General features: G+C 41.1%; 1 protein-coding gene across 1 annotated transcript in view; it reads right to left on the reverse strand.

Moving 5' to 3' along the window:
* HABP4 (hyaluronan binding protein 4) overlaps positions 1-12903 on the reverse strand; it is a 113728-nt gene that overhangs the window by 25687 nt on the left and 75138 nt on the right. The window contains exons 3-4 of the mRNA XM_029919671.1: positions 12746-12899; positions 6785-6947 (exon numbers count right to left, since the gene is read on the reverse strand). Coding sequence (XP_029775531.1) covers positions 6785-6947; positions 12746-12899 — 317 coding nt within the window. The remainder of the gene's footprint in view (positions 1-6784; positions 6948-12745; positions 12900-12903) is intronic.

Below are 12903 nucleotides of genomic sequence, written 5' to 3' on the forward strand. Positions count from 1 at the left end.
ACTACCTGAGGCATTGTTCTGAGCACTTCATCATATACAATAATTTTCATAAACAGACGAATGGTATATAACTATTGTCCACAGTGAAACTGAGGCACAAAGGAGGTGGGTAATTTGCCCAAGGTCATTCAGCTGCTAGGTGAGGGAGTCAGACTAGAGAAGCAGGTCCTGGGCAGGTCTTGCTAACCTGTGGAAGGGCACCCCTTTCTCTGGAGGTTCATTCCAACTCTAATATTCAATATTTAAGTGAAATTTGGAATATTTTGTAAAACAGAAATAGTAAACTTCAAATTATGCCCCCTCCCAAACACACAACTTGTCAGTGACATTTGAGGCTAAAGATATTAACCTGCAACAACCTCAATTCTTCTCCTCCCGCCCCCCACACACTTCCAAGGACACCTGAAGCTCTTTGTTGTTAAAGCCAATAGCAACTTTTGTCTTTATGTCATTTGACCCCTACTCATCATTTGACACTGCTGACCACTAATTTTCCTCGGACTCCTCTTTCCCTGCCTGTCCCTAAACACTGATTTTTGTAATAGGTCACACTCAAACATGGTAGAAAGTTCACAAGATACTCACTCCCCTTGCTCCTTAGGCCCCCAATTCCACTTCCCAGAGGTAGGCACCTCCAGAGTCACATGGAGGGACACGTTCTGTATCTTGCCTCTTTCATTTAACTAGTCTGAGTGCTTTCCATAGAGCCACCTCCGTCCTTCTTCTGGATACCTGTTCGTCCTCACGTGTGCCCGCATTCCTGACTTCCCATCCCAGGCACACACTGTCCTCATTTCTATGCTATTGCTACGTGACCCTCATTCATGTGACCTGCATCTCTCACTGAGGTCTCTGATTCCAGGCCACAAAGCCAGTTACTTCCTGGACATGCCGTTTGTCCACAGCCTGGCCCGGCAGATACATGACCAACACTGATTGCTTATTTCTGCTGTGGTCCCCAAATCACAGCATCAAAGTACCTAAGCCAGCAGCCAGGTGTCTTCTACGCTCCTTCCTTCTTCCTCTGCCACATCCACTGGTACCAAGTTCTGACCACTACCATTCCTCCTCACACCCATTCCCGGCCATGTCTCTGGTCACTGTCACATTTTATGAGGACTTGCCTCTCCTCCATTAGACTTGAAGCTACTAGAGTAAAAACCACAACTTTTTCACCATTACATTTGTCAAGGCTTTAAAAAATATTTTAAATCATAACAAATTACTTACTGAACTCTAGTGGCATTAAATTAATGGCTTAAACACCGAAACTAGAGGTATGTGCCAGTCTACAGTCATGGCTGAAATTGTTACATTAAAAAGCTACTGTATGATGGTGGGTATTCTCCTTACTCAAAAAGATTTTTAAAAGTACAGAAGCACCAATCATTAACTTTATGCCAGTCTCTTATAAGAAACATCATCCTAAATAAATTCTCCAGGTTGGGTATTCTACCTCCCACTTACCCCCCTCCCCAACTAAAACAAATAGAGATTATTACAAAATCTATTCCACATTATAGTAAATATCTAAAGCAGAATTCTAAAACAATAACAAAAAAATTAATAATAAGTTCTTAACAAGAAAGTTGGACAGGGTCATAAGAGAAAAAAAGCTTACCTAAATATTGAGAGGAAATGAAACATCAAAACATACATGGAAAATAATGCCAACAGTCAAAATTGGGTCTAAATTTACATGAAACCTAGACCAGATACCAACAAAACAACAAAGGCATTTAAAATATAATAGCAGGGCACCTGGGTGGCTCAGTCAAGCATCTGGCTTCGGCTCAGGTTATAATCTCAGGGTTCGTGGGTTCAAGCCCCACTTCAGGCTCTGTGCTGACAGCTAGCTCAGAGCCTAGAACCTGTTTCAGATTCTGTGTCTCCCTCTGTCTCTGACCCTCCCCTGCTTGTGCTGTCTCTCTCTGTCTCTCAAAAATAAATAAAAAACAAAAAAAATTTTAAATATAATAGTGATTGAAACTGACCCTAAAGTAACCCTGTGTGTTCTGGTTTAATTCCTTAAACATTTTTAGTGGTTTTTTTTCTTAACTGTTATTTTAGAGAGAGAACATGAACCAGGGAGAGGGGCAGGAAGAAGAAGAGAGCGCGCGGACGCGTGCATGCGCGAGTCCTAAGCCGGCTCCATGCTCAGCACAGAGCCCCATGCAGAGCTCAGTCCCACAACAGTGGGATCACGTTCTGAGCCATAATCAAGAGTCCAACACTCAACTGACTGAGCCACCCAGGCACCTCTAAACCATTTTTTTCTTTATTCCACCGGTTACGCACATCCCCATCCTCATATTCTCGGAGCACCACGGTGGCTCAGTTGGTGAAGCATCCGACTCTTGATCTCAGCTCAGGTCATGATCTCAAGGCTTGTGAGCTTGAGCCCCAAGTTGGGCTCTGTGCTGACAGTCTGGAGCCTGCTTGGGATTCTCAATCTCTCTCTCTCTCTCTCTCTCTCTCTCTCTCTCTTTCTCTCTCTGCCTCTCCCCTGCTCACTTGTACACATACACTCTCTGTCACACACACCCACACACACAAATACACTTTGAATATATATATTCTCAATTACTTCTTGCTTATAAAATATACCCTCTTTGTGCTCGTGTTGGCAGCACATATACTAAAAGTTAGAACAATAAAACATATTCTCTTTTTATTCAGGTTAGTGAGCCCTGAGAAATCCTGTATCCACTCAGGAATCTTTATTTGTGATGTACTCACAAGCAAAAGGATGGAAAATAACATTTCAGCCAAGCATCATGCTTTACATTTCTGTAATCCACTCCCCAACAACAGTCCTAATTAAGTAGACATGAGTACCTGTTTTACAGATAAAGGGAATGAAGTTCATGGGGAGGAGAATGGGGAGTTAGTGTTTAATGGGCACAGTTTCAGGTGGGGAAAATAAAAATGTTCTGAAGATGGATGGTGGGGATGGTTGCACAACAATGTGAATGTACTTCATGCCGCCACACTATTGTGCATTTAAAAGTGGTTAAAACGATACATTTAAACAAAATTTTTTAAAATGTTTATCCATTTTTTAGAGAAAGAGACAGAGAGTGGGGCAGGAGCAGAGAGGGAGGGAGGGAGAGGGAGAGGGAGAGGGAAAGCGAGAAGGAGAAGGAGAGGGAGAGGGAAAGAAAGAGAGAGAAAGAGAGAGAGAGAGAGAGAGAGAGAGACAGAGAGAGAGAGAGACAGAGAGAGAGAGAGAATCCAAAGCAGGCTCCAGGTTCTGAGCTGTTAGCACAGAGCCCGATGTGGAGCCTGAACCTATGAACCATGAGACAATGACCTGAGCTGAAGTCAGACACTTAACCAATGATGGCTCAATGCCACCCAGGCGCCCCTGAAATGATACAGTTTATGTTATGTATATTTTACCCCAAATTTTCTCAAATGCTTCCATATGAGGAGGAAAAAAACCTAAACATCTGAGTAAGTGATTTTTTTCAGAACTGGAACTGACTCTGAATGACCAGCACTAAACTTCAAGAAGAGCCAAAGAAAGTCAAAATGTATCCAGACAGAGGTAGGCTAATTTCCTAATAGCCTGTGTTCAAAGAGTTAGTTCACTTAAGTTCATCATTTGGAGCCTAAAGAAAAATTCCTGCTGCATTAAAAGCAGTGACCTTGAAGTGACCCGGTTGATCTCTGCACCTGAGCCACATGGACAGTTACTCCCAGCACCACTTATGATACTGCTTTGAAGTGAAAATATGATGTGTTTTGCCTTAGTGGAATAAAAATCACATGAGCTAGCAGCGACCACAATACCCACCATTGAAACTCTGGATCTTTGTTTCCTCATCCATAAATTGAGAGGGCTAATTAGCCAGTCTGTTAAGATTATTAAGATTCAATTATTCTGTCCAATAAACATGTATAGGTATCATAGAAATGTACGGTGACACAATTTTTCACTATCAAATAAACAAAGATCAAAGTTTATGATATTCAACTCTGTAGAAGGAGTTAAGAGAAATGCTCTAGATTATTAGTGACAGAGTAAATCGACAGGTTACTAAGACAGGGATTGGTCATTACGTATCAAAAGATCCCTCCTTCCTCCAAAATTTGTTTTCACTCTACATGCACGCATCCAAACTTGCACTGAAGCACAAACTGGGTCCTAGGTTTTATATGACACCCAACTAAGAACCACTGCTTTATGTCCCTAACTGGGGTTCCCATTTCTAGAACTCCCATCTAGGGAAGGTTCAACACTAAGAAAATTATTATACTGCACCACATCCACAACAGATAACAGACCATTAAAAATGTTTACCAAACATTGACAGGGCACCTGGTGGCTCAGTTAATTAAGCATCCAATTCTTGATTTTGGCTCAGGGTTTGATCTCATAGTAGTATGATCGAGCCCCATGTCAGGCTCTATACTGAGCATGGAATCTGCTAAGGATTCTCTTCCTTCCACTGCCTCTGCCCCTCCCCCACTTGTCCATGCTCGCTCTCTATTTCTCTTTCAAAAAAATTTAAAAGAAAATATTCACCAAACATTGTTAATGACATGGAAAAGACTTTGACCATATCAAATGGAAAAGAAGGAATATAAAGGATGTAGTATACAGGTATTACCATTTTAATATTTAAGTATTATCTATGTATAAAAAAGAAAGGAAAAAATTCGTCCAAGTGTTAAAGTAATCACCTTAGATGGTAAGATAAGTGGTTTTAATTTTCTTTATAATTGTATGTATTTTCTAAATTATCCAAATTGTCCTATGGATCTTTCTTAATAGAAGAGTACTTTTTAAGAAACTGTGGGAAATATCTTTTCTGACACCACATGACTTATCAAAAATTATTTCAAATTTCCTTGAAAGTAAAACTTCCCACCATTTACCTAACATGACACGCTGATAAGGACACGAGGCCTCACTTGTGTGGTATTCTGGCCAAAGTGCATGACGTCGTTCCAGACAGACTTGGTTCTGGGCTGTTCTACTAAATAATTGTCCCATTTTCTTCCAAAATGTCAAAGTCAAAGGTAAAGGAAGACTAAGGAGCTGTTCAAAATGAAAGACGACTAACTACAGTGTACGTTCCTGGACTGGATCCTGAACCACATATTGTTTTTCTTTTGTTAAAAGGACATTATTAGGACAAATGGTGAAATTTGAGTACTCTGTAGATTACAATTTCGAGAATTAGATAACAGTAATGTATCAAGGTTAATGAGTTTGATAATTATACCATGTTTTTAGGAAATACATTTAAAGTATTTAGGGATAAACAAATATTTCTGCACTTTACTCTTAAATGTCAAAGGTGTGTGTGCACAGGGCCACGCACACAAGGGGTGGGAAGGAGAGAGGAAGAGAGAGGGAGGGGGTGTGGTAAAGCAAATGTTAACAGTTGGGGAATCTGGATGAGGGTATATGGGAATTCTGTATATACTTCTTGCAACTTTCTATAAATCTGAAGTTATTTTTAAAGAAAAAAGAAAAATCCCTCCATAATCCCATATCCCACTCTACCCCTACCCTCCTGTATGATTTCACTTAATAGGCATCGTTTCATGTTAAAATATATGCATCCTTTTTAAAAGACTCATAGTTTTGCTACTAAAAAAAGTTGGAAAAAGGAGTTTGTGCTTTTGAGCTCTAATTTCCTATTTCCACAGAATAAATCCCTGAAGTGAGGAAAAAAACTACACATATGCTTCCCCAAATAAGCAGCTCTGATCCAGAAGTCTTTCTGTAAGCAAGCAGACTATGCCATTACACAGCAAAATTGAAGTACTCACCAGAAATAGCAGAATTAAGCCTTTCTCTAACCCTCACCCTCCAATATGGTGGCAGATACACTAGCTTGATGTTCTCAATATGTAATTTCTAGGAAGTACACCTGTGGAAGTCACCAACTGCTCAGCCTTCTCAGACTGAGCTACTGGACTTTTGGGGGGTCTTTTGGGGGAAGGGGTGGTATGTTAATGAGCATAGTTTTACAAGTCCTTTGGTTAAAACTTGTAGCCAGGATCCTAAATGGAATTAGTAGTCAAGAAGTTGGAATACTTTGGGAATAACAGCTCCCTTGACATTAAACTGTTGACGATTAAGTATCAAAATATTCTAGTCTCCTTTAACCTTTTTTTTTAAACCTATTTTCCTTTAAACGTGACTCACTAGTTGTTTCAGTTTAATCTAAACTCAATGCTATGAAGGTTGAGTAATTACACAAAAACTTCAGGCACTAAGAATCGGTCACATTAGGGCCAAGCATAAGACACAAAGAATCACTATGTGGGTACAGTGCCGTAGCACTCAGGAGTGGTGTCAGGCTGCACCAGCCCGAGACCACCTTCCGGGTCAGAGGAAGGTATGGGAACCAGGAATTGGATTTATACACTGTATCAGCTTTTCTTAAAATGTCATCATGATAGCCAAGTGACCTAACCATGGGGCTAGGAACTTGTTTAAATTTATTAGTAGTCCAAATTATAATGTTAAACCAAAACCATAATTGTATCCCTAGCTTCAACTGCAAAAGAAAAGTTCACCAGTTTAACAGACTCCTGTGTAGTTTTTTTTTTTTTTACAAGAGTGCTTTGCCTAGTTACTAATAAATAATTTGTTTTTCACCTTACAATCATTTCTTGAACCAAGACCTAAGGTCACCTATGAGATAAATGGAAGATCCTTCATGAGTCACCTAAAGTGACTGCCAAGGTTGCAAAGGCTAGCAGTTCTAGTAAAACCCTCCCAGTTCCCCCCACCCTCTTGACCAAGGTCTGCAGTACATACTTTTCATCTGTGAACTTCTCCGATGTAAAGTCTGCCTGTCTCTCCGTCTCGTATGGTCGATATTCCCTGTAGGATCTCCGTTCTGCTCTGTCAAGTGTCACCTCTGTCCCCCGAGTGTCATTCCATCCCTGCTGCTCCCCTCTTCTGGGAGCTCGCTTCTGACCTGCCAAATCAGAAGAGACAGTTGGGACACCAGGTCCATGAGAGCACATTTACAGGGAGTTTTAAATTCCACTTTTCTAGAAGTCAGTGTCATAGGAAAATACAGAAAGTTTGGAAACATTCAGAGAAGAAAAAAGTTGTGGATATCATCACGGCCCACAGTCAACTACCATTGACCCCTGAACAACACAAGTTTGAAGTGTATGGGTCCTCTTACAGATTTTTTTTAGATGCAGTACAGTAGTGTAAATGTTATTTTCTCTTCCTTATTATTTTAGTAGCATTTTCTCTTCTCTAGCTTATCTGCTCTAAGAATATACACTACATATACAAAATAAATGTTAATCGACGATTACTGGTAAGGCTTCCAGTCAACAGTAAGCTATTAGTAGTTAAGTTTTGGGGAAGTCCAAAGTTATATGTGGATTTTCAACTGCATGGGTTGAAATCGTCAACAGTTTAATGTTAACTTGAGCAACTAAAACTTTTAAGATACCTATGTTTCCTTTCCCTTCTGTCCTAGAAAAGATAAGATAAACCACACCAACTAACCTATAATTACAGGTATTTCACAATGACTATGACAGCTATGGATATACACATTTGCTAAATTAAAGTTGTCAACAGCAGCTTTATTAAAATATGAATATTAAAAACAGAATATTAAAAGATAAATACCCTGTATTTCAGATTGTACTTTCAGATAAACTATGGTTTATCATTGGCTACTAAGATTTTCGGTTCTAAATACAGTTCTGTACTGCTATTATCTTTTTTTATTTGAAAACAGATTTTCCTGCTCTCCTGATCTTTGATGGGATTTACACATTTATGATCAGACCTTTCAATAGGAGGCCAAACTGCTATCTACCAACTCATACAAGGGACAGTCAGCACTGGAAGGTGGCATTTCTTGTTCACAGAAAGGCCAGCACTCAGTCAGGGCCACTATGGCCTCTTCCTCACTTTACTTCTCTCTAGTTTTGACGCTTTAAAAATTTTAAGAAGAGTGTATGTCTGAAGGCAGCTAACACTTGGTAAGTATGTTGTAAGGAATTTTGTCACTTCTTAAATCATCTTCTAAAAATGCAATTTATTTTTCTTTAAAAAAAAAAGACATTTATATGTTTGTTTGGCTTTTTTTGAGAGACAGAGACAGCACGAGCAGGGAAGGGTCAGAGAGAAAGGGAGATACAGAATCCGAAGCAAGCTCTAGGCTCTGAGCTAGCTGTCAGCACAGAGCCCAACACGGTGCTCGAACCCACAAACCGTGAGATCATGACCTGAGCTGAAGCCGGACACTTAACCGACTGATCCACCCAGGCACCCCTTAAAAAAAAGACACTTAAAAGGTCTCCATCTCAAACATGATGTACCATTTTTATTACAGTAGCTTTGATTTTCCTTGGTATAATTTATATCCTTCACATTGGTTGTCTGGCTATCAAAATATTTTTTAATGTTTATTTTTGAGAGACAGAGAAAGAGCACAAAGCAGGGAAGGGGCAGGGAGATGGGGGGTGGGAAACAGAGGATCTAAAGCAGGCTTTGTGCTGACAGCAGAGAGCCTGATTTGATGCAGGGCTTGAACTCACGAACCATGAGATCACGATCTGAGCCAAAGTTGGATGCTTAACCAACTGAGCCATCAAAATATTAAATGTATTTGAATTAAAGAGTAATTTTTAAAGTCCTGGATTCCTCTCTTAGACAGATACATATGACTCTTTTTTTTAATGCTTTATTTATTTTTGATACAGAGAGAGAGAGAGAGAGAGAGAGAGAGAGAGCGAGCGAGCATGAGAGGGGGAGGGGCAGAGAGAGAGGGAGACACAGAATCTGAAGCAGGCTCCAGGCTCTGAGCTGTCAGCACAGAGCCCGACACGGGGCTCAAACCCACAAATGTGAGATCATGACCTGAGCCAAAGTTGGAGATTCACCTGACTTGAGCCACCCAGGCGCCCCATATAAGACTCTTAAGGAATATATATTTACACATATTTTTCTGTCTTCCTACTGAATAGCTCTATCTGAACTTTTTACTGGGCACGTGTACATGGTAACACAGTTCCAGTATCTTACTGATCCCATTTTAAAGCAAAAGTCAAGTTTGTGACACCACTAACATAAAATTGTGTAATTTATTACTTGTGGTAACATAAAGTATTTTTTTAATGTGAAAAGTTCCACATTAAATCTAAGTTCAATCTTACGTTAATGTCCTATAACCTAGAAATGCTTAAATCCAATTTGTATCCTGTACTGATGTCACAATCTGATTTTGTACCATGTTTGGGAAATGGGAAAGAGGTCAGCTTTCTCATAAGAGATCACTGTTTCTCTTGCAGAAACAAAACAGAGGGACACACGTGTCCTGGGAGTATGCAGTGCCAAATGAGGGCAGGTATATAACTGACAGAGATCACATTTGAAATGTTAGGTAGAAAATGTTGCTTTGAAGTTTATTACCTAACAAGTTGAAAACTGTAAGAGTAAGACATAACAGCAATCAGCTATATGTCAATAGTACCAATACTTTTCCTTCAATGCAAATACGTCATTTTAATACAACTTCAAATTTCCTCTTTCTAACCTTTTTTTTTTTTTTTAAACCTGGGGCACCTGGGTGGCTCAGTCAGTTAAGTGTCCAACTTCGGCTTGGATCATGATCTCATGGTTTGTGGGTTCAAGCCCCACATCAGGCTCTGTGCTTCTTAAAAAATAAAATTTAATAAAACTAAATAGGAGTGCCTGGGTGGTTCAGTTGATTAAGTGTCCAACTCTTGATTTTGGCTTAGGTCATTATCTCATGGTTCATGAGATCAAGTCCTGCTTGGGGCTCTGCACTGAGAGCAGGGAACCTGCTCAGGATTCTCTCTCCCTGTCTCTCTGCCCTTTTCCTGCTCACGTGCATGCACACGTGTGCTCTCTCTCATAAAGCAAATAAACATTAAAAAAACATTAAATGGGGCACCTGGGTGGCTCGGTCAGTTAAGTGTCCAACTCCGTTCAGGTCATATCTTGTGGTTTGTGAGTTTGAGCCCTAAATCGGGCTCTGTGCTGACAGCTCAGAGCCTGGAGCCTGCTTCAGATTCTCGGTCTCCCTTTCTCTCTCTGCCCCTCTCCTGCTCATGCTCAAAAATAAATAAACACTAAAAAAAATTTTTTGAACAAAAACATTAAATATAACTGGATATTTATTGGAATAATTATTAATACACTGCAAACATTTGTCTCTCCCAAACCCAAAGATAAAAGGGGTCTAGTTTCCCCCCCTACAATTTAGTGCTAAGCGATCAAGATTGCAATGGAACCTTGTTTGTTTTCTGTGCTGGGTCAGCAGCTCCAAGTGGATAATGCAAACACTGAAATTTCTCTAGCCTTTTCCAATAAAAGGCTGGCACATGCTCTCTGATCACTGATCTAAACCCAAGCCCATATGAAGGGACAGAATACAATAAAATTTACAGTAAGACTTCCTACAAAACAAAGTTGAGCTTTGACTCAAAGACAATAGTTCTAAAAGGCTAGGAAAAAGCAAAGCTGAAACAGCCTCTGTAAATTTCAGGAATGAGTTTATAAAACAAGGCTCACCCAAGGGTCTATATATATATATTATTAAATACTGAAGGGCACTAAAAACCTGTTTCCATGGGAAAACCTTATGATTTCCACATCCACATCAAAAAATGCTTCCATTATATGTCAAACATGTTTTGACTTTGATTCTTTTCTACACTGAGCGCTCATTTATAACATTCTAACTAAATTAAAAATTTTGAATGTTAGAAAGGTACAGTGTATATTAATTAGGGCTACAAACCTTGAGAGAGTAACTTTCTATAAATTTAGCAGGGTAACTACATAAATGGAAATTAATAAGCTGTTTGCTCCTGAAATGACATTTACTTGAAAAAGAACCAGGATGACAAAATGTCCATCCTAACTATAAAATTAAGAATCTTTAATATAGATTTCAAAAGTCAGATCATCTGGATCATGAGCAGTTAACAAAAAAAGTTATAAACCCACTAGATTACAATGCTAGGTGATGGAAGCAGGCTGCAACTCAGTTTATATATAATTTAAATTTAGAAAAAAAGAAATAGCTCTGTATGTACATAAGTCCAAGGTGCTAACTCATAATAAAAATAGGAGATTTTTGCTTTACCTCATACATTTCGGAATTGTTCAAAATTTATAAAAATTTTATAAATCTCATAAGACAAAAATGCATGATTTTAATATTAAAAAGGCTAAAAAGTAATATAGTAACAGCATTACTGAAGTCTCACACTACTTTAAAGAACAAAATATATTATTTCCATCTGTTGAAAAGCAAAGGGAGAAAAAAGCTTAGCCTTCTTTAATTCTTTCATTACTATATCAAAATAGATTTATGAGAAAAATCAGAACACAAAATGTACAATATATTTCAAGTCTCATTCACTGTTTAAATAGGCTCAAATGCACTAGCCTACTAGCATGGTGTCTTGAGATATCCAAAAGCATTTAAAATAATTTTCAATATTCTTATTATAGTGAGTTGATTTTCTGACTGTCAGGTGATATTGCTGAAGTTTTCACAGACAAAAGTAAAGTAAATATTACCTAGCTGCGAGAGTTAAAGACCCATCACTTAAATCAGGAGTTGTCATCTCCCAGCTGGGATGCACAAGTATAATCAGGAAAGGAACAAGCCAGCAAAGCCCAGCTGAATACACTGCCAAACACTGGCTCAAGAGGTCGAACGACACATCTTAATTCTAACACTGCTTTTAAGCAAACCTTAGGATCACGGCTTTATTTTAGGAAAACAGGAAACACAGGTGGAGTCTTACTGATGCAGTTCAGGTGATGAACGACTCTTAGGTACCCTGATGCAGACAGTGGTGCCTGGCTAAACAGGGTGTGGGGGAACTTTGAATATTCTTGTTTAAAAGGATTAAAGATTAAAAATGCTTTTCTTAAAACAGCCTGAATTAATGCCAAGTTACACATTCCAACGTGTCCAATGACACGACATGCAGTATTGAAAAATAACGCCGGCTGACTGCTGGAAGCTACAGTAAGGGGATGGAGCGTACGGGGATGGGGTGAAAGCACCGAGCCGGGCAGGGGCCGGGGACCCCGCGTCCGCCCCCGCAGCATTCGGCTCGCCCCTGACGTCACAGCCCGCCCCCGCGGTCACCCAGGCCTTCGCTCCATCACAGAAGCCCGAGTCCCTCACCCCCGCGATTCTTCACACACCCTGGGCTCTGGCCACCACCCCCAGCGGCCGTGTGCGCCCTCCTTCCTCACTCTCCCTCCTGCCCACCACGCTTCTCTTTTGACCTCCCTATCCGAATCTTGTAGAAGTTGGGCTGGAGGATGGAGACTGTCCCTGCTAGCTCTAGATTTGAGCGCCCGAGGGTAGCGACCCCAGTTATCCCGACACAAACACCCCAGCAGTATCCCTCAACTTTGCCCAACTTGTAATGGCTCAGTTCTGGGATTCTGAGACCCCTGCTCCAAGACAGCACGCCGCCTCCCACCTCCAACAAGGGACTGGAAATGGCTAGAAGGGGCGTGACACCCCCTTCCCGTTCTCTTTTCCTACCTTCCTCCGCCACAAGGACCCCTCAACCCAAGCCTTCCCAGGAGCGCGTTCCCTTTCTGGATCAGGACCCTCTGACCCCAATCGCAGTAGGGGGTCGAGGGGCGGCCAAGGAGGGGTGACCTCCGTGACCCCATTCTCCTTTCCCAGCTGCCCACTGCGCCTACCCAGGGGTGCCCAGGTGCCGGGCAGGGCGCGCGTACCGGGTGGCAGCGGGCCGCCCCCGGGGCTGTCCTGCTGCTGAGCGCCAGGGGCCGGGAGGCTCTTGCGTTCCTTCTGGGACTCCCTCCGGCCGCCGCCCGCGCCAGGTCTGTGGCCCGAGGCCCCGGCCGGACTCCTGCCGCCGCGGTTGCCAGCCCCG

This window comes from Suricata suricatta, chromosome 13, assembly GCF_006229205.1.
Source record: "Suricata suricatta isolate VVHF042 chromosome 13, meerkat_22Aug2017_6uvM2_HiC, whole genome shotgun sequence".
NCBI lineage: Eukaryota > Metazoa > Chordata > Mammalia > Carnivora > Herpestidae > Suricata > Suricata suricatta.